The sequence below is a fragment of the Diprion similis genome, chromosome 11, assembly GCF_021155765.1.
Source record: "Diprion similis isolate iyDipSimi1 chromosome 11, iyDipSimi1.1, whole genome shotgun sequence".
Taxonomy (NCBI): Eukaryota; Metazoa; Arthropoda; class Insecta; order Hymenoptera; family Diprionidae; genus Diprion; species Diprion similis.
The window spans coordinates 2503790-2526203 of NC_060115.1; the positions used below are offsets into that span (position 1 = coordinate 2503790).

At 38.8% G+C, this 22414-nt stretch overlaps 2 protein-coding genes across 3 annotated transcripts; one reads left to right on the top strand and one right to left on the bottom strand.

Moving 5' to 3' along the window:
• Window positions 1-2328: 2328 nt before the first annotated feature.
• On the top strand, window positions 2329-12579 carry LOC124412561 (cyclic AMP response element-binding protein A-like). 2 transcript variants are annotated; one of them, XM_046892537.1, is made up of 6 exons: window positions 2329-2429; window positions 7960-8263; window positions 9163-9458; window positions 9755-10102; window positions 10286-10429; window positions 11053-12579. In XM_046892537.1, the coding sequence occupies exons 1-6, from the start codon at window positions 2364-2366 to the stop codon at window positions 11230-11232; spliced, it is 1338 nt and encodes a 445-aa protein (XP_046748493.1). In that variant the 5' UTR covers window positions 2329-2363; the 3' UTR covers window positions 11233-12579. The 2 variants fall into 2 exon arrangements, with proteins under 2 accessions (XP_046748493.1, XP_046748494.1); XM_046892538.1 differs by having other exon boundaries at window positions 2350-2429; window positions 9163-9443.
• A 2137-nt stretch (window positions 12580-14716) lies between these two features.
• Window positions 14717-21809, bottom strand: LOC124412560. The gene is made up of 6 exons (XM_046892536.1): window positions 21389-21809; window positions 19983-20293; window positions 19523-19649; window positions 19112-19349; window positions 18858-19011; window positions 14717-16843 (listed from the first exon to the last, which is right to left on the bottom strand). Exons 1-6 carry the CDS (start codon window positions 21752-21754, stop codon window positions 16471-16473), a joined length of 1569 nt encoding a protein of 522 aa, XP_046748492.1. The 5' UTR covers window positions 21755-21809; the 3' UTR covers window positions 14717-16470.
• Between the last annotated feature and the right edge of the window lie 605 nt (window positions 21810-22414).

Below are 22414 nucleotides of genomic sequence, written 5' to 3' on the forward strand. Positions count from 1 at the left end.
ATGTTGTGTAGAAGCGCGAGGCCCGCGCGCGCGCGCAAAAACTCCTTCATCAGTGCGCGTTAGTTCTTGATAATATTGTTGTGTTGTGTCGTCATCGTTGTCACCGGCGGGCTGTTCGTTCGCACGCTTTTTGCAAATCAGTTTCTCCCCTTTCCGCCGTCGCGTTATACCTACTTTATCTGAACCGCATCTGCGCTCCGTGCGCACTTTTGTCGCGTGTGTTATATACTCTGCGTGCGCTTCGCGTCGTTGAGTTTTTACGATACGGACGAGGAAGAGAGTGTGCGGTGTGGAACTCTGTGTGCCTGTCAACAGTGTGTGACACATATTTTATCCCGATATATGTATTTTGCTGCTGCTGCTTCATGTGTGTCGGTCAAACACCCTTTTCATCTTCCCTCGTTTCACGCTGCGACTCTTGTCGCTGCTGATTTTGGCCGTTAATCAGTGTCTCTCTATCGACGAGCGCACGTGGGAGATCCGACGGAAGGACTTCCTGGAACACCGCATTTTATCTCTTATTCAGGCTATCCGAGGTAAGCTAAAAATAGAATTTTTACCATGTATCTTCTGCTGTGTCGGTTACGCCCACATTTTTACTCCCTTCTTTCCGAATAAAAAAACGAGCAGAAAAAAAAAGAAATGGGCGGTACGCTGATCGTCGTTGTTAAGACCCGTATGCTTTCATTTCTGTTAATACACCGCGGGTGAGGCTGACTCCTGCAGCGATTAGGATTTCATAGACTAAAGGAGCAAAAAAAAAAAAAAGAAACAGTTTTTCGTTCGAATACAAGTACATATGTACGCAGTTGGCACCGCATCGAGTGTAAACAAAAGATGTCGAGCCATGATTTTCGCCGATCAGGATAAACTGCGTAGATTCTTGTCAAAAATCCGCAAGCAGTTTATTGCTTTTCGTTCGTCACGAGGTGTACCTGCGATATCAACTAATCTCACGTGCAACCGGTAATTTATCCCGGATAGAGAAGCACGACAATCCATGCACAGTATGTATACCTTAGAAAAAGGTGTGCTGTGCTGCACCTGCAATCAATCGACCCGATTTCTTATCGGCTGAGCGTCCGCGTTGTTCGCTTGTTTTACGCCATTCCACGCTGCTGCACACTTGTTGCACGCCTGGAAGAACCAATAACCGTCGCGTCGGGTAGCTTTCGATAACAGCGGACGCTTATAATATTAATTTTAATATACAACAACGCCGGAAGGTTTATTACTGGTGTTATGCATATCGTAGAGCTCTGAAGGATGGATTTTACGCGAAGGCGGGAAAAGGTAACATTACGAATACCGATGTCCGGTTCTTTACCGTACATAACAGATAGTTTGTGAATCCGTCGATTTTCACACTGCACGCATACGGCCCGGTATAAAAATCTCAGCGCAAGTCCCAAGCTTCGCGAATTCGACTCAAGCACGTGTTCCATACGAGCTTTAATGTCCCGTACGCTCATCTCCAGCTGGTCCATTGATCCCGACGCACGATTTATCTCGATGCAAGCATCTTGGCGCGCACGCGCGCGCGCGCTTTAAGGGAGTGCCCTGGTCGATTTCAAACTTACCGTAAATATCCAAGTCCACGTGGTTTAAACGAAAAAAGGGGTTAATAGCCTCGTTCTATACACAATACTGTACAAAGATTCGCACGCATTTTTGTTATTTTCTTTTTTATTCTTGATGCAGAAATAAAGAAATGAAAATTTATCACAGACTTTTTGTTCAGAATTGTGTATAGAATGGTGCTGTTAAACCCTTTTTGCGTTTAAAACACGTAGACTTCGATGCCTGGAGGTATGTATTTAACATAACGTACCCGCTGGTGTATTTCTTAAACAACGATACCGGGCAAAGAGCGTAACGATATGAAAAATTGATGATATTTTGAGGCGAATTTATCGATAATTGTACAGTTGTAATATATTCCTCGCAAATTTTCTTGTTACAGTGGCCGGACAGACGCCAGGAGTCGGTGCAACTGCCTCGGTGGGGAGGAGGCTGAAGGAAAATGCGAGGTGCGTAGATCGCCGGGCTTTCTGACCAAACGGTGCTGCAGCGGAAACGGAAGTGAAACTAGCAGAGGTCGGTTGTTATGCTGTCACGGTATCGTCTTCCTCGGGAACAACGCCGCGCGGTTTCCACTTCCAACGTCGACGGCATCGTCTTCGTCGTCATGGGAGCTGAAAATAAATTAGCAGCTTGCGATTTCGCTTGATTTCATCTTACCGTCGAGGAAATAATTCTCGAGTACTTCATCGCCGGCGGGGGGCAACAAAGTGCTTTTGAAACTGCACGCTTCGAAGGAAGAAAAGCTCGAAAAACTGGGGAGAACACAGGAAGATAATATTATGGAGTTCGACGATGTTGGATCGAGCGATCTGAGGGAACTCTGGGAGTCTTACCTCGCCGAGACGGTAAGCGAATCGTTTATTTTTCTTACTCTTTCCTGAATTCCAGTCGCTCTTTTGACTGCCATTTTTTTTTATCTCGTTCGTGATTCTTGTCGATTGTTACAATCGTTATACCCGCAATATACGTTCTTTGGTATTATTATGTACACACCTTCGCCCTCATTCTTCACTATTGTTTCTCACTTTGTGTTGTTATAATTTTCTTCTTCGTTCATTCGAAACCGTTCGGATCCGCGTTTTATTTGTCGAGCTGGTGTAAAAGGCGGTCTGTGTACTTTAAGTCTTCCATATATTAAATGTGTATTTTCAATGGGTTTGCCCAGAAGCGATAATGTCAGGTGTACTCTTCCGACACAGAGAGAGAGGGAGAGGGAGAGGGAGATAAGATTGGGAAGAATAAGAAGAAAAGAAGAAGAAGAAGAAGGGGTGAAAAATAATTTTATTCATGGAATGGTATACCTGATATCATTCCTTCTGGGTAAACCCATTGCAAACACACATTTATGTACGAAAAGCGAAGAATATATCCTGCCTTTTGCACCAGCTCGAGAAATAAAACGATTACCATTCACTCAGCCATTGAATTTATATATTATTTTTATAATGCGATAAATACTAATTATATCAACGGCGATCACTTGACGTTATACATGTCAAGTGTTGTAATACAAGAATCAACGATCAGAAGAAGTAAATAATGAAAAGAAGAGTAGAAAAAGAAAAATTGCAACGAACGTTTTATAAACTATATATAAATTCAGATCGATTCAGCATTTAAAAATTATAATGAATATAATGCATATCAATTATCGACGGATATGGAAAGAAATAAATTCGTTCGAAATTAACCTTTCAAAATTTCTCCTAAGGAATGAAAATTTTATTTTTATTTACCACGATTATTGCTCTTAATAATTATTATTATTCAAAATTAATTACCGTATCTATTGCTTTAATCTTTCTTTATTCTCTTACCTGTTTCTCTCTCTCTCTCTCTCTCTCTCTCTCTCTCTCTCTCTCTCTCTTGTTTCTTTACCTGCAGGATTTACGATTTTTCTTAAGTATCTTTACGACATGTGCCACGCCGGTAAAAAACCTGATCATCACGACAGTTATGATCGTCGGGGTGTTGAAATGAGGCGACGAGCGAGTAGTCAAGTGTATTTTGTATTATTCGCCTCATTTTGAGCGGAAAAAATAAGCTGCCATGGGATCGTGTCCCTCATCACACGTCTGCCCATGCACCTGTGTCCACGCTATACATGCCCATAATTCATGTATCTGTGTGGAGACCGCAGACCGCATTGTCGAGATGTTCATAACCATTATAAATACCTCATATACCTACTACTATTAGTTACATTGCGAATGTTATTCGCGAAGGCATTTTTCCGCATCCTTGCGCGTTTTCATTAACGTTACTAATTCGCGCCTATTATAAAAATACACATTATTTTACCTTTTTCATATTAATTCTTTCGACGTTATACACTTTTGATTTTCTAATCGTTTTCACGATGACGATAAATTATTTATCATATTAATATTTAACGATAAATATATATGATATACAAAAATTTTCTTTCACGTATGGACGTTTGAAAATTTTAAAGATACGCGTTTTAACGCATTTCACAGCATGTTAGCTATATAACTTTTATTAAAGTTTGATCGATGTTATGTGAATTTTGCGATTAGATTTTTACACATTGCTGACTGTGCAATTTCCGTTTTCTCTCTCTTGACTCTTTACCCTGTATCATACTGCGTTGTTATTCCTTTAACAATATGTTACTTAAATTATACTTAAACATAACTTATGGATATAAATATGTTCTCAGTTACATCGCATATAACTATGAAGTCAGTTCATCGGATTCTTTTAGACAAAATAATCATTTCTGACTCACGTTTCGGCGATGATTCTGTAACACCGACGAGCCACTCGAGTTGTGTTATTATATGTATTCGTTATGCAGGCGTCTTATCAATAACGACCAGCACCCCGGCGCGGCGTTACAAAACACACACGCTTGTACTATCGGGTAAGAGAGTAGTTATAACTTCGCACGGATTTCGAAGGTATTGGTATCATAGTATGTATAGTATTCATGTCGTTTGCCTCTATACACATTGAGCATTATGCCGGACGTTCGACTACAAGTCGCGCTTATCGCGCGATTATAACAGTCCTCGATACTGCACCTGTAAATTGTTATATTTATTACCAATAAGGCCGTTATACAGGCTGGAGGTATATGTATAGTAATACTTACTTGCTAACTGTAGACGCACGATATTATCTCTCGGGTGTTCCTGGGCGTACAGCGCAGTAATCCCAGCTAAGTTATATTATGTACACGTACCTGCATATAGCGTCTGCAAAACGATCTTTTCTTTATTTAATTTTTCCTAATTCACGAGCGTTAATTATTATTATTATTATTTTTTTTTTTTTGTTTGTTCGTTTTTTTATTCATAAAATAACATTTCCATTTGCTTTTACGTCTATATGTGTGTATATTTTATCACACGTGTAGGACATTCATATACCTATATGATAGGTAATACATATATCGTACAGGGATTATTATTGTATCGATATATTTATCAGTGGGTATAATATAAAAATTTGATCGCGGTGTATCCCCCCTTTCTCCCCCCTTGCATTTTTTTTTTTTTTTTTTTTTCTTTACAATTGTGCAGGGAAATTTAGCGACTTTTGGAAATTTTGTCGAAAACGAAAGTTATCGTTTTATTAATAGATCAGTTTTGTTTCATCATCGGTAAAAACCTAATTATTTTATCTAGAGAGAAAAAAGAAAAGAAGAAGAAAAAAAAAACAACAACCCAAGCGAGTGCAGATGATTAAATAAAATTGCATGCCTGGTGATTTTTTTTTTTTTTTTTTTTCTGTATTACGGTCGAAAAAAACTTTGTTTTTTCTGATCCATCGGATGTATTTTTTTTTTTCTTTGTTACAACGATGAGTAGCATACATACGAATAATGTGTTTAGTAGGCAGCAATTCTGAGGTGTGAGGGGAAAAAAAAAAAAAAAAAAAAAACTTGCATTCAACGACGAAATAGCGTGTCATGTCTGTACAAGCAACAGGTATTATATATCCCTTAGCTAGCGAATATATACATATATCGCGCGTTCACCCGTTATAGATAGATATAAGTACGAATGAAATCAGTTTAACGGTGCACATTGCGATTATAATATACTCAGTTATTGCAAATCTATACCTATACGATGCGTGTGGTGTGGTGTAACAACGTATAATAATTAATAATATTTTATGCAAACACTGCGATCATCGTCGATGTTGTTGTTTTTTCTTCAAGTATTTAATCTTTTTTCAGTCGTCTTAGGTCGAGTTCAAATACGGCCGGAAGTGTCGAGTTAGAATCTTTATTGCTGATTAATATACATATATCATATGTATGTATGTATGCATAGGGAAAGGAAGTATTTATAATATAACGTGTTTCACAACCATTCATTTAAACAAACTAAAGTCAGTAAGGAGTGAATCTCATTGAATAAGGTTATTTCTAACTGTTTTCGTCGAAATTTTCAAATTCAAAATAATCCGTCAAATCCATAAATGTATATTGCATACTTAAGTGGGCGAAATGTATTGTTAAATTGAAATGAAAATAAATATAAAAATAGTACCTTGTACAGTGAAATTTTACTCGATTCAAAGATGTTTAGTATCATAATAATTGTAATCCACCTCGCCAATGAATCATCATCATCAGCTGCACGTGCGGTTGAATAGACATTGGGACTATCTCTAATAATAAATAACAATAATAACAACAACAACAACAACAATAATAATAATAATAATAATCGCTGCAGATGATACCTGTTATTTCTCTCCAGTTATATTTTCGTCGTTTTTTTCCACTGCAGACTCTTCCAGTCTTATTTCTTATCTCGTGGTTTTCTTTCTCTTTTTCGTCTATCTATACGCCTACGACGCGATTCTCCTCAGGACTAATATCGGTAGTGGGAAAGGTGGCAGGCAGGCAACGTTAATGCAATTTGTCGAGGGCCGGAATTAAGGGGGCGGTGAGGACTCGGAACCTATAGCGTAACCTTGGATGGCACAAGTTCCGCATTGCCGCCTTTCGCGATGTGTAATTCACTCTTTTTCCTCCTTCTCCTCCTTCTCCTCATCTTCCACCTCTCGCCCCCCCCCCCCCCCCCCCCCCCTCCTCATCGGTTGTCGGGGCCCAACGCGGTTATCCCGTCTGTCCCGGGGGGACTGCCCGACCTTCAACTTGACCGCATCGCGCGGTTCCCTTTCCCCCGCTGCTGTGGTTATATATATAAATAACCGCTCCCCGTATACCAAATGCACGGCTCGTTTACACATTATGCATATACATATACATATACCTATAACCGTGTGGCAGAATTAATTTTTGCGCTTTTTATTTAGCCATTTATTAGGCGACGTCTTTAATTCTAATTTTATTTCTTACCTTTTTTATTTTTATTTTTTTTTATTATTGTTGTCGTTTGTTTTTTTATTCCTTCTTTTTTTTTCTTTCTTTTTTTGCTTTCTTATTTATTGTTTATTATTACTTTACCTCGACGTTTCTCGTTATTCCACTTGGCAGCGTATTTCTTTACCTGATCCACGTTTCATTCAATTAGCTCTTGAACATGGAGAGGAGATTTTTTATATTTGCGTACGTTTACGTACGTAAGTGATGTAATGTTGACCGAACCTTTTTATTTCAACTCGAATCTATATAATTGGTCGAAAATATTGGTAGCTCATTGGCGGGAAAATTAACAGAGACGAAAAATACCATATATTTTGACTTTCCTTTGATTTTTTCGTGAGACTTAATTCATATTTTCATAAGAATTTTTTGAATAAGAAGAATCGGAATTTTTTCACTGAAATTCTTGTACTTCAAAGTTGTTGTGCCCCCCCCCCCCCCCCCCCCCCCCCCCACCCCGTTTAATGAACGACGAATTAATAGACGAAACACTCGTAGTAAGACTTTCCAGAAACCTGTTGAATACATAAGAATTGTTTTAGTATTTCTTTTTCTCTTCGTTTCCCTCTGTGCGTCGCATAAAATTATTTAAATATCGTTATCGCTGTAAAAGATTAACTGTTACCTATTACACAGAACTGTTTCATTGATTGAGTGAAGCTGAAAATTACCTACGTAAATAATTATTTATTACGTTTGAATTTCAGTATGTTTTTTTTTTTTTCCCTCTCCATCTCAATCTCTGGTTCATCGTCATTATATACTCACGTTTAATGCATCCTAACTAAAAAAATGAAACAGCTGCAGGCGGCACGGATACAGATAAACGATCTTTTAATTACAGGGGATACGATGATCGAAGAAATAAAACAAGAAAAAAAATTTTATGCAAACTGGTTTAACGCGATTTATGTACAAATTAATTCCAGAACTTGGAACAAAAAAACAAACAAGAAAAAAACAAAAACAAACAAACAAACAAAAAAAATCCTAAATTGTTCCAGGCGATGGGACACGACGTCCCGATGTCGATGCGGGACGAGGAATGGAGCAGCGCCTCCTGCGCGTCGAGGGATAAGTTGGAACCCGGCGTAGTCCTGAGGGATCGTCTGATGACGGACGCGGCCCTTGGAGGTCCGAGACCGATAAAATCCGAGCACAGCTACAGCCTCCTAGCCTCCAGCCCTCCGTCGAGTCCGGCGATACCCGGCAACGACAGTCCCGACGCTCCGAGGGAGGGAAAAAACCCCGAATCCACGACACTCTTCAACGGGCACCAGGTCCTCGTTCTCAGGAACAGGATAGATGGTATGCCGAGAGTATTTCTATAGTTAGTTTTTTTTTTTTTTTTTTTTTTTTTTTTTTTTTTTTTTTTTTTTTCTGTCGAGAAGGAATTTCGATACAGTCTAATATATATGTATATTAGGGTGGTGCAAAAAAACCGACTATTTTTTTTTTTTTTTTTTTTTTTTTGAGTCTCGTGTGACAAAATGTTAGTTTCTGATGTTTTAAGAACCCACTCCAAAGGACAGTTCAAAAAAAAAATTTTTAAGAGGTCGCTCCACATCTTTTAAAACGTCAGAAATCGTCAAAAATCGATTTTTTTTTTAAATTTTCTTTCTCGTTACGGTATAATTTTACAGACAAAAAAAATAAGTTTCCGAAAGTTTCAGTTCAAAATTTGAATTTTGAAAGGCCGCTCGTAATTTTTTTTCAATTTTTTGGTGCATTTCTATAGATCTTTTCGAGCGACCTTTTAATATTCATATTAAAATTTCATACATTTTTTTTCTTTAGTTTAGTAAGAAAGAATCTATAAGAATACACCACGACATGAATTAAAAATCAAACAAAATACTGAAAATATAATTTTTTTAATTTAATTTTTTGACGATTTTTGACATTTTAAGAAATTTGGAGCGACCTCTTAAAAATATTTTTTCGAACTGTCCTTTGGAGTGGGCTCTTAAAACATCAAAAACTAACATTATGTCACGCAAGACTCAAAAAAAAAAAGAAAAGTCTGTTTTTTTGCGCGACCCTAATGTATACATATACATATAATCTCAGAGGACCGAAATGCCGGACAAATTCTGTGTTGCAATTTCATTCCCATGTATAATACGTGTCGATTCGATACTTTGAGTGATTAATTGTTTAATTTTATATTTTAATCGTTAATAAATTGTTTAATATTAATTGGGCAGACATGGAGGAGGAGTGCTTCCCGGCGATCTCGCTGAATCGAGCATCTGGACGAGGAGCGGGTGCCGAGTCACCCTCGCCATCCCCGTCGGCCTCCCCGTCGCTCCACGCTGCGAATGAAACACCGACCACCGTTACCGTGCAGATCAAGGAGGAGCCGTTTAGCCCTGAATCCCTGTCTGCTCGAGGCACGATTGAAACCGTCGCCATCGCTCCTAATTACCACATCGAATTCGAACGATCCTCCGTTCCTTACACGACCAGTGACAGCGAGGATGACGAGGCGGAGTATTACCAGGTACCAAATACCTTCCGATGCACTTACTGTCTTCTTGATTTGATCTTTGCGGTTTGGTGAAATTGGAACGAAAATTAGCCAAAATCAAAGCCGAGTGGAGATCAGGATGACGATAATCGTCGAAATTGTGATCTAATTGTCACAAGTGATTCTAATTGATAAAAATTTTTGCACATATTTTCAACGCTATCAATACGAACTAACAGCCGCATGTTGTGAAAACTCTGCTTAGCTAATCCTTAGATCTCGTTCGATATTTCATTTCTTATACTTTTTTTTTGTCTCTGACAATTCAGAGTACAGAATTGGACGAGTCGAACGGTGAACCGGCGACCGCGAGTTCGAGTTCTAGCTCGATTGGCATGTCGATTGGAGGCGGGGGTGGCGTCGCCGGAAACGGAAGTGGCAGCGGGAGGCAGGGACTTCCTCCGACACCGCCGAGCAGCGCGAGTTCCGACAGCGAAGGCGCAGTATCTGCCTACTGTTCACCGGAACGAAGAGTCTCCGAAAGTCTTCGAGGACCCTTGAATCCACGGTTCAACGGGGTTTCGAATTCACTGGGAAACAGGGGCGTAGCTGGACATCATCTTCACGGTCACGTTACCAGACAGCCAATTCACACACCGCTGATTTCATGCCAGCCGGTAAAAACAGGAAATTTTATGTATAATAAGGCACGCCTAGTGTTTCCTTTCAATTTATTTTTCTTCAATAACGAGAAACGACAGAAAGTTTTTCTTTGAAGTCGATATTTCTCCACTTTTTCTCGGCTCTTTTTTTCCTCTGACAATGGGTGGCTTTTCAACACTTGATTTTCACATTTGCAGAAAGGTTCGACGGGTATTCTAACTTTGACGGACGAGGAAAAGCGGACTCTGATAGCCGAGGGTTACCCTGTGCCAACGAAACTCCCGCTCACGAAGCAGGAGGAAAAATCACTGAAGAAAGTACGCAGGAAAATTAAAAACAAGGTGAATGAAATGGACGAAAATTGAAAAATGGTGTTTTGTTGTTTCCTTTTCTTAATACGATTTTTCAAATTTGTCATGTTCAGGGCGTATTGCCACTTGGAAAATAGATACGTGAAATCTTGGAAGTCTTATTGTTAGTGTATATAGATCAAACTCGAACCAGAAACCTGGCTGTGTAATGTATTTCATAATCAGTTTTTATCAGATTTTATTAGTAAAATTTTAATGTCTACACTTGCTTTATGTTTCGGTGTATCGGTCGCGAATGCACATACGTGGTTTGTCTTGAGTCTGATAGCAATCGCGGCTTGGCTTTCTAATCATCTATGATCGTAAATACTTACCGCATTGGCTGATATGAACATTGATTGGGTATTAATGATCGCCAGATCTAAGTACGTTCCCTACGACTTTATTCGCTAACTTTAAGACTTGGAGCTAGCGGTGAATGGAGATTTATTTATATTCTCTAGTAGTTTTATTACCTTTGCTAAGAGTGAGAGAGAAAAAGAGAGCCGTGTAATTATCAGATATTTATCGTACTCTGTTGAAAAGAGAGAAAGATAAAATATTACGTGGATAATAATCTGGGAAAAATCGTTTTGTTTGTTAATCTGTTGAAGATATCGGCGCAAGAGTCACGAAGAAAGAAAAAGGAATACATGGATGGACTTGAGAGACGTGTCATGATGTTGGCTCAGGAGAATACGAGCTATAAAGATCGGCTAACGACGCTAGAAGGAACTAATCGCGAGTTGCTGAGGGAGCTGCAGCGACTTCAGGCGATGCTACGTACTTCCTAGAAGTATAATTGTCCACGCACCTTTGGTGTGACAATAAGAAGACGACTATGTCGTTCAGATTATTTAAATTATACGTTATAAGCAAAGAATTTTCGCCAAAATGTTTTCCTCGTACCGGAATATCGCTGAGGGTACAACAGTTTAGTCTTTTAGACTTTTTTTTTTCTGTGTCGCAGTAACGCGTATCAAAGATATGATTATAAAATAACAATCGTGACTTACAAAACCCTATGAGGGCTTCCTGAGATAAAAATTTTAATATAGAATTTTTTTCTCTTCTCATGTTCGGGGTTTGAATTTAGGTGAAAATAGTTTATCAATTATACAATGTATAATTACGTTCGTTATCGCGTCGCGGTAGATGCGATTTATCGTAAATCGACCAATTAACAGTGCCTGATTAATATTTTTATATATAATGCACGTTCGAGCATTTTATAATATAATAATAGAGAATATTTTAGGGCCGGGAAAGTTATCGAATAATTGACAAATTCAATCAATCGTACAAGGTAATAGTAGTTGCCTAAGGTATAATTATATATAATAGATAGCTAGCCGGGCACTCGAAGATCGCATTGAAAGTACAAAAAAAAATAAAATAAAAAAATAAACAAAAAACGAAAGACAACATCAAGAAATCGTAGCGCAAAACAAAGTTACAGCTGCGAATTATTCCACGTTATTATATGTTATTACTATAAGTATACATAATTGAAAAATAACTATATTACACTATGCATATTATACATTCGGCGTTAGATGTACGACTGACGAATTATTAGTACATAATGTAAGTATCGTGTGTGTTATATTTTTACAATGTTGAGTGATATATATATATATATTCCGAGCGAAAGAAGAATCAGATAAAATAGAAATGGTGCGAGTTTGAGGTAAATTTTTGAGAAAATCTATCGAGTATCTAGTATCGAATAATTTTTAAAAGAAACAAGCGAATATATAGATATAAAACGGGGGTGAAAATACACTTAGAATAATTAACTTCCATGAATCGATGACTGTTTTTCATGGCAATCGAATAGTTTATATTATACAAAAAAAAAAATGAAATATCGAGATGAGGGGCATTATGCAAACTACCATTTTCAACTTTAATAATAGAGCGAGAGTGTGTGCGGCGGTAAATGTACATACCTAAATTTTACTTGAAAATCGGTTTGTAATGCGCGTTAACATCCTCTAGTATAAAATTACTGATGACACGTGCGCTTTCGTATTTGCACGACGTGTGTGTGCTTGCTCCCACGACCATACGCCAGATATTTGCCCATTTTAACCGCGTCATGTATACAGGCGTTAAAATTTCGTCAAGTATTTATGAAACACATATCTGTTCTTCCAACGGGTGACACCAATGAATTCCACAGAAAAATGTTACATGCATATGTATATATATATGTATATATATGTGTATTTATTTACTAATTCCGCAAACTTACGTTCCGATTTTCCTCATCCCTGCAGCTTACCATGTGCGTATTATTGAAATATCGAAACCTTGAGACATAATTTTGTATTTTATGAATTCGGTAGCCCGGTTCGTTGTATACTGAAATTGAGTGCGGATAGGAAGGTTACCTTGGGTGAAACGCTACCACTCGTGCCACAATGATGGATCCTGAATATCGGATAGCGTTCTTCATTCACTTTTTCGTCGGCACTTTTATTATTTTAATATTATATTAAGGAAACTATTACTATTACAACTGTTTATTCGTTTTTTACAGTTTCCGGAACTAAGTAATTATTACAATTTAACAAGAAAAAAAAAAAAAAAAAAAGTTGGAAGAGACATTTAGTATTGTTTAGTATAGAAATAGACGAATTCGCGTTGTATACCTTGTGCTTAAATTGAAATACTATAATATATCAAAGGTTCAAAAGACATCTCGCGGGCAGTATGTATTATTGTAAAAAGAAAGAAACTAGAGTCTGGTCGATGCATGCAGGACTTTTTATTTTTAATAAACAATGTTTAAATGAAAGTACTCCATTACATACTAGAAACACGTCGATATTTTTGATAATATAATAAAAATTGAACTTTTGACACGTTTTGCGTAGATTAAGTAGAAAGAAGAAAACAATCTAATTTTAAAATTGTATCTTATCACTTTGGGATAAGAATTTGAATTGTTAATCATCAATTGAGTGAGCTTTATTTATACTGTTTTTGTCTTTGTGCGTATGGAAGGAGGGATGGTTTAAAATTATAGTGGACTTTGAAATATTCGAAATGGTTCGATCTTTAATCTATGTTGTGGGTTTTAATTCTAATTACGTTTATTTCATTATTTCATTTGTATTCTTGAAAAGATTTTCATATATTTTTGCTTAGATATATATATTTCAAAAAGTCAGGGAAAAAGAAGAGATGTCTAGTCTTGCGTAAAAAAAAAAGGGGTATGAAAATCTGAAATTTTTTTTTCTCTGCATTTCTCACACCGCTCGCGATGTTCAAATCTACTTTACGGTAAATGATAAAATATTCCCAAATTAAACGACATTCCTTTAAATCGTTGAAATCAAAATGGTGCTTTGATTTTTTAATCTGATTACAAATTTAGCCCGCGGTTTCCCGCATGTTATGTATTATGATATTACCGCAATCCTATAAAAATTTTAAATTAGACTTGGAACATTCTAAACATGTGCTACAGATTTACATTATAGATACATACATACGTATAGACGTGTGTGTATACGCTAATTTTAAATGTATACAGGTTGAACGGTCCTACTACGAGATAATATATCTATAATTAAACGATATTTCTCATATATAAGGATACACATGTTATTTTATTTGCGAGGATAGTTTTGAAGAAGAAGAAAAAAAATAAAATAAAAAAATATCGCGTTGTCACGTTGTACAGTGATTTATTTATATTGAAAGTTACAGTTATATGATGAAATATATATATATATATATATATATATGACGTTTGTTAATGTAATATTGTATTGCCGAAGAGAATTTAATATTCTATATATTAATATATGCGTATAATATACGTGAAAAAGTATATATATATATTATATACATACATATATATCTATGTATATTCACGATAAAATATATAACATACACACGTGAGTCATATTTTATATATAGATATAAAATCCACATATGCATATTCTTTCAGAAATTGATGCATATGTCTAAGAATCATGGGTACAATTGACGTGTTGTATAACTCTACTGGTCAATTAAACACGCTGGTATTATAGATGCGGTTGGTAAGAATAAGTACGGTTATAAATTATAATCCACGCTGCGTGCGGATGCTATGATAAATTTCATTGCGTATAATTTGTATATTATATTATATTATATTCCTGATATATTTGGACGCTCGATGATATTTTTAATAAATATTAGAAAAAGCGTGTCATGTGGATTTAAGGAGAAACAAAAAAAAATAATATATATATAATATATGTAAACAATATACAGATCATACATATCTTTTGTTCTGAATTTTACGATCATTTATCGAACACTCGTACAGTGATGTATGTTTATTTTAGATTTACCCATCGATCGAAACCGACTGACTGACCGACAGGCAACGCTGCCTGCTTTTTACACCTGTGCAAATTATACGAATTGCGTATTATAAAAATTGTTTAAAATTTTTTTTAGCAGGCAATAATCAGACGGTATTATATTTCACGAATTACCTTGCGTAAGGATATACGCTCGAGTGAAAATAGTCTGCCGATTATCCATGAAGTTAATTAATCGTGATAACGAACAATTTTAAAATACCATTCTATCGCTTCTCTTTTAGGAATTAAATACAATTCTGAAACTTTTCATATATTACAAATTATTCGTTCAAGAGTTTAATGTCTTTGAATACGGCGAATAAGGCACAGCGCAATATACTATTAACTTTGGCGCAGGAAGTTCGGCTTATTAATTAACCCGTTCCGGGTGCTTCGGCTCAGCTTCCTATATAACTCGAATGGTAATTCATTTCAATTTCTACAGAAAGCACCTGCCGTACGACCAGCTTTCTAATTGTTTGTCGCCTGCAGTTTAGTATGTTACTATATAATAGCATATCCGAAGGTATTTTCTCACACGCATTTCCTTTTCCACGATTTACACGATTTAAACGCACAGCTGTGTGCGGATACCCCTTAATTCGATTTTACAACCAGCGCAGCGCTCTGCATGCGATCGTTTCTCACCAGATTCAATATCCTGTTTTCCAACAAAATGCTAACCGATATACCTACACATTGCACACGCTAAAATTGACAAACTTATCCGACGCTTGTAATAGTTTTCCCCATTTATCGAGGTCGTTTCGTTATCTAATCCTCGATTTTCCCCTCTTTACAGCCGGATTAAACCCTCTCGGAATTCAGATTTTCCGCAATGCCGTACAATTGAATTGTTCGGGGTGAAAAATGTTGCGCTGTCACATTATTGTCGCATTAAAGAGACAAATTGAATTTGATTAGCGTTAATTTTAATGGTACGTAGTAATTCGGGTATTTAATAACGATCGACAAGTTTTTGAGGATAATTCATATCGGCAAAATCAGTAACGGATGAAACTCGGAACTCTTGAGTGAATTGTTGAGAGATCAATTAACACGTTATTGAGAAAAAAAACAAAAAAAAAAATAAATTTAATTACAGATATTTCTGCCTGTGCGATGAATACTGCTTTCTATAATAAATTTTTAGTTATATAATGCGCAACCGAATATCATGCTGTGTGAGGCACATTTAATGTGTACGAAATACAAATTAGGTACTTTGGTATAACGTTATACCCATCTACCTCATCTTGTGTTTCAAATTTATTTACTAAACACAACAGAACCCCGCAGACCTCGTATCTTATAACACGGGTGTCGTGTTACCCTAAGAGAAGCTGTAAAACTAATTGAAACATGAATTCTCAACATAACAAAATGGTGGAGAAATTTTCATGAAATTTGTATAACCAAAACGAAGCAGAAGTTTGATATTCATTTTATACAGTAATTATTTTAATCAGCGCAATTTATAATCGAAAAACTAAGAACAAGTCAAAATTGCAAGTACAGAAAAGTATTTTAAAATCAGTTTCAATTCTTTTTTTTTTTTACTCTTTCAAACAGAAACAAGTCCCAGCAGTTTTTCGAAGCAAATCACTTGACGCGTAAGCAAAAATTAAGCGACGCTTGTTCGTTTCCATTTCCTTCCAAACCCTAAGGGTCGAGCGTGAGGTCTACTTCGTCATCCGCAGGGATGAGATCCTCCGCGTCTTGGGTCTTCTGCAGCGCCGCGAAACTCCGAACCTCCAGCGAAGCCGCGGTTTGTTTTTTTCCGGATTGGTACAGCGGGTTCGCGAATCTACTACCGATTCCCGTCTCCTCCTCGGCGTATTCCTCTTCGTCATCGGCGATGACTTCTCTCGCGGCTCCAGACAATTCCACGTTCGATTCGGTTGTGTTCCTGAAACGGGCGAACCTGAACGGCCGAAGATTCAATTCCGGGTTTGTTCCGCTTCCTGACGCCGCTGTATCGTCCTCGTTTTTCGCCAAATGAACACGCATCGCGCTCCAACTGTACTCTGCGATCCTGAAACGGTTATCGATTTTTATCTCTTTCCTTTTTTTTTTTTTGCTATATAGTGCTTGGACTCGTATTGAAAGTTTGAAGATATTCACGCTGTTGATGTTAGTAACGTTAAAGTAAACTGAACGTTGAAAAAATCGTTATTTCGTAAACTTGAACGATGCCGATATGAGTAAACTTGAATTTACAAGTTTGTATAAGAATGTTTGGCTGATTAACCGAATTTCAGACAATCTTAAAGTTATAATTGTCATAATTTTTAATACGATGAGCGATTTTTTCATAGATTCGAAGTTTTGCTACCCCGATTGTAAAAACTTTTTTTTTCTCATCTTTTCCTCATTTTCAATGGAACAAACGAAAGGTGATCATTCGGGTATAACAATAATTATATAATTTCTCAGGATACCTGAACGTGAGGATAAATTATAAGCTTATTAAACTTTTCCCGCGGCCGAAGCGAATCGGTGAAATAAAACAAATCCCCTTCAGTTTCCGCCCGGTGGTAACTGCTGAGAAAAATTGATCAAGTAAAAAGAAGAACGAAAATGAAAGAAAAGGCGAGGAAGCAGACTAAGAGAGGGTAAAAAAAAAAGATCACGAAAAAGAGAAATACAGCTTCCAGAAATGAGCTGGAGGAAATTATGCTCCCGGTAAGGGGGGGGGGGGGGGGGGGGGGGGGGGGTTCAACCAAAGTCGAAGTTGTAATACTAAAAGTATATAACCACCGGCGAACCGAGGCTAGGACGTAATTTTCCACATTTACTGCCACCACGCGGTGCTACGCGAAGAGGGCTGCCGAGTTTATCTGCACCATTCCGAGCACGAGTCGTCCTCGACGTCGACGTCGACGTCGAGCGAACGAACGAGCAAACGAACGAAGAAGGCATTTCATTTGCGCCCCCTCGCCGATGCCCCCCGTCGACTTCTCATTTACTTACCGAGCCGCCCCCAACCCCAACCCCCGAGTCACTTTTTCCAACCCCCACCTTACCCGTCACGTTATTTAACCCCGTCAGATACGTTTCTACCCTGTATATCCGCTCATCCGTGTGCGCCGGTTGCCTGCAGGTGTTCAGGTGTGTTTGCGCCTGTGTTTCAACCCTCTCTTCTTATGCTTCGCGGACGAACGTGCTGCGGACGAGTTTCTACCCTCTATATGCGAGTGTTTAATTAGTGGAGTTTGCAGCAACCGGGCGGACGAGTGCTAATCGTTTTTCCTTCCACTTTTCCGACTCTTTTCACGGGCACTTTTTTTTTTTTTTCGCCTCGTTCACGATCAGCTCTCCCTAAAGGTACTTCTTCGTGATCACGGCTTCGACCCTCGTTCAAACTTAACGGTTAGAGAGCAAGCAAGGGTGCAGAAATTATCGGATTCTGATTTAGGGTCGTTGTGTATGGGATTGGGAGAATTTATAGGAAAATAGTTTTTGACTGACCGTTGAATCGAAAAAAATTATGCCATTCAAGAGTTTTGACTTCATCTTATGCGCGCTTGAACTGCGTTTCACTCTCTCGAGTTTATACGTCATTTTTTGATACTTGTAATTGATTGGTACGGTGTATTAACTTCCAACAATATTCGTATACAATAAAACCATGAACTTTTTACGGTTTCCCTCTCTTGCGGCTGCTTTTTTATACATATACATTCTTTCTTCTTGTGTGATTAAATTTTTACTCTAGACCTATACATTGTATGTTTATACATACATTTTCCTCTTTTATATGGAATACAAACCCCGGGAGAAATCACAGTGACGACAAAAAAAAAGGAAAAGAAAAAAAATTACAACAGATATAATTCCGCGGAATAAAAAAAAAAAAAGACGTGGTGAAGAACGGAAATGAATTTCTTTGAAACGGATGCTGCTGCTTTGATGAAAATTATTCGAACGAAAGAAAGTCTGGCTCGTAACGGACAAAACCTTGCGATGTGTCTCTTTGGCAAACTTTTTCATACGCCTTATCTAAATCCTTCAACATATATATTTTATACGAACAGACATGTACTTACTCGCGTATCGGGTAACCGTAGTAAGGAAAGATGACGATAAAAACGAGGACGATGACGACGAGGGTCCCGAAAATCGGCAACAGAATCGTCGCGGTTTTCGACATCGTCAGAGCGAAGCCTGTCGACTCGATGTTGATGATCTCGATTCCCTGCTCTGGAAAACGGACTCGGGCATGATGGTGAGGAAAATTATATTATATATAATTTTATTACAACATTTTGAAAATCGATAACAAAGATAAAGAAGTTTGAACCTTTTAGAACGTTGACGAGGACGACCATTGCATCGTCGATTTGGTTAAACAAGTATTTTCCGTCTTTTCCAGCTATCAAAATCTCACCGCGCGAGTCCCACGTAAGACGGGAGTACCACGATAAACTGCTGCCATATCCCGACAAGGCTCGGTCAGCCATCTTCTTCAACAAATTCAGCGATGTTCTGTCCGTCACCTGAACCCGGCCCCCGCAAAAATCGCAGCAGTGACCCTCGATCTGTCGAAAATGAAGTGAAGAGTCCCAGAGAGAGAGGTGAGCATGCGTAATTATATATATCATATGATCGAAGCGAAAGCATGAAGAATTTTAAATTGCGCAAAAAGTTTCAACTCATGCATTCGGTTCTTTGGCGGAAGCGAGAAGAGTAGATAAAGAAAATTGCTATTTACCCGGATGGGGGCGTCGCAGATAGACTCGCAACTCGGTTCTACAACCTCGCATATTTCCCAAAGCATCTGTCTTCCGGATCCTTCCGGCTGGCAAGGACAATTCGTGCAACTTTTCAACCCACTATAACTGCATTTACAATTTTCAATAAAAAATTTATGACAAGAATAACGTAAAAATGAAATTATATTTTTCAGATTATCTTCCACGGCATTAATTGAAGCGCGAGGATGAAAAAAATATGGCCGCCGTCGACTCGCCTGGGATTTTATTTCCGCTCTACAATCGCTCCCGTGGCTCAACGGATGCCGAGCATTTTATCGTGCCAAACAAAATAATGGCAAGAACAGGTTCGTCTATAATTTCACCCGCGAGGAAAGCCTGGGAGCCGAGAATTCAGCCTCCAAGTTTCCTTCGCCTGTATCTTTTCGTCCTTATATTCGTAATTGCAGGTATACGCACTCGACGGATGCTGGTCCCGCGGCGAACTCCTCCTGGGACTTGGCGTCTCTCCAGTCCCAGGGTGCCAGGGTTCCCAGGGTACCGTTCAGCCTTACGCCCTTGATCTTGACGCCCTCGGCGTTTGGCATTCGGAGGCTGAAGACGCGGTCTGGTGCTGGCAGGACGACGACGTCATCCTGACACGGAAGTCGATCGAGGTGAGGAACAGCTGTCAACGACCTCTCCGAGGACCAATTGTTCGGATCCACCCAGAGCAGCGGACCTTTCGTCTTCCACTCCGCCGTTTTTGCCGATGAATCAGATTCGCTTATCTAGGATCGTTGCAATTCGACACGGAGGTAACTTTCTTTTCACAGCAATTTTAAAAATATTTGCGTGATTTCGTTTTAAGGGCAATAATCGCAGAGAGGGTATCTGACAAGCAGTTTTTCAATTTAATGTAAATTAGTTGCTGCGAGGTTCTTTTTTCTTTTAGTCGTCGAATTCAAGTCTGGCTGTCGAAGAATTGCGATCGAAATCGGTGGTGGTAATTATATGGTAAAGAAAATCGATGGTTGGTCAAATCAGCTTCATCTGATTGCTGATCTATCGTCGATCTAGCAAGATTGAGTCGGAAATTCTATCTTGCTGTCGCAAAGTTGAAAAATACCTTTCAAAAAAAAAAAAAAAAAAAAAAACAAACCTTGAATTGTGATTCCATGTAACATAAAATTTGCCATAAAGTTTTCACAAATGAATAAGAAAAAAAACTAGGACAAAGAATGACGCACTGAAAGCGGAAAGCGTAAAGCTGCATGAGATTGCAGCATGCAATCGCGACAAGATTTCTATGCTCTCAGTTTTATTCCCGGTGATTAATCAACGGGAACCGGAGCCTGTGGGGCTTCGATTGCCAGTAAATACGACGGTGCCTATAGGAAATACCTGGACGTTCAGGCAATATACTCGACGTCCCTCGTCGCGACGCGACGGGTCCGTGAGACGTTGCCCGGACGTTCGATCGGTCCATGTAGGAAGAAGACTGTGAAAAAGTAAAACTAAAGACAAACAAAAAGAGGGAGAAAAAAGCTGGGGGGAAAAGATGAGTAGATGGAAAATTGGAATATCTTTTCAAGAGCACTGCAGCCTCTGTCCCGGCATCAGAAGCGTCCCACAAAATTCCCCGCGGGGTCAGAACAAGTGTTTGTCTTCACCGAAGTGCCAAGGACGACGTGAAGCTTCCAAATCACCCCGCATGAACACCGCTTGCTTTCGCTAGGAATCTAATTACGTCGTCCCGGGCTTCCACTCTTATTTATGTCGAGGCTCGTCGCCCGCCGAGGCAAATCGACCGCGAAACCCGAAAGCTCGTTCTCCAGTTAAATGCCAGTTCCCAGGACGCGAGCGAATTTTCAGCGAGTCCTTACCGTGAGTCGTCCTGATTTTGGAAGGGCGAAGCCTCCGTCCCGGGGTAGTTGAAGCCCGGTGACGTCGAGGGCAATGCTTCGGGCCGGAAGTCCGACGGAGAGTCGCATCTCGACGGGGAAAACCACGCGGCTTCCATTCTCGGGAACGAATCCGTCGACCCAGTTGCTCTTTCTGGTCCAGTCGAGATCCGGCGTCCAAGTTACCTCGATGCCCGAGGATCGCGGAGGGAGCAGAACGGCCAGCAGGAGAACCGGAAGGGACGATAATCCCCCGGGAAACCTTGCCTTCCAGGTTTTAGACCTTCCTTTATTATACGTTGCGGCCGCGTTGTTCATCCTGATTCTCGGATCGACTGACGGCCGCATCACTTTTCGCCTCGGACGGCGGGCGTCGTCGCTTCTCCTCCCCTGGGAGACGGTGTACGCCTCTCTCTCGACGATAGCGAATTGGAAAAATAGTGACTCTGTTGCCGGGTGTTGAGAACACTTATATTATACAGACGTATGTCGTCGTTTTTTAATTTTATTAATTACCCTTATTAATTTCAAGATATCTGGAAAAATTTATGTCGTAAGAAAAACTGTTTGAAATAAAAGTTTTCTATTCTTTTTCTTTCTTTTCTTTTCCAAATCGGTGAAAAAAGATTTACCTTCCAATAATTCACACAAAAAGAAAAACAGTGTTTCACCTACAAATGACCTTCTGAGTGTATAGCACAGTGTGTTTTTTTATTTCAAACATTTTCCTCTCAACTAACTGCCTTCTTCGCAAGATATTCTGCTGCTGTGTCAGTTCAAATAGGACACCCTATATATAATGGTCGTATTGTCGATCGATTAAACAGGCGTTTCGACCGATGAAATAATCACGAGGATTACAGATAGCCGCTTTATTAGTTACTCACAGACAGGTTATACACAGGTATAAGTAATTGTTGATCGCTTATTCGTTAAGTTTGATAAATACTTGTTGTTTATACTTCGCTGCCACCTCAGGCGATTGCAAACCAAAACCATTTCACCGCA

Excerpts from the sequence above, each read along its gene's own strand:
- LOC124412561 (XM_046892537.1), top strand. The coding sequence starts at position 2,364 with ATGGAGTTCGACGATGTTGGATCGAGCGATCTGAGGGAACTCTGGGAG. Across the intron at positions 2,430-7,959 it reads AGTCTTACCTCGCCGAGACG|GCGATGGGACACGACGTCCC; the intron begins GTAAGCGAATCG and ends AAATTGTTCCAG. Across the intron at positions 10,430-11,052 it reads GCAGGAAAATTAAAAACAAG|ATATCGGCGCAAGAGTCACG; the intron begins GTGAATGAAATG and ends AATCTGTTGAAG.
- LOC124412560 (XM_046892536.1), bottom strand. The coding sequence starts at position 21,754 with ATGCGGCCGTCAGTCGATCCGAGAATCAGGATGAACAACGCGGCCGCA. Across the intron at positions 20,294-21,388 it reads CAAAATCAGGACGACTCACG|ATAAGCGAATCTGATTCATC; the intron begins GTAAGGACTCGC and ends CAACGATCCTAG. Across the intron at positions 19,012-19,111 it reads CCTCGTCAACGTTCTAAAAG|AGCAGGGAATCGAGATCATC; the intron begins GTTCAAACTTCT and ends TCCGTTTTCCAG.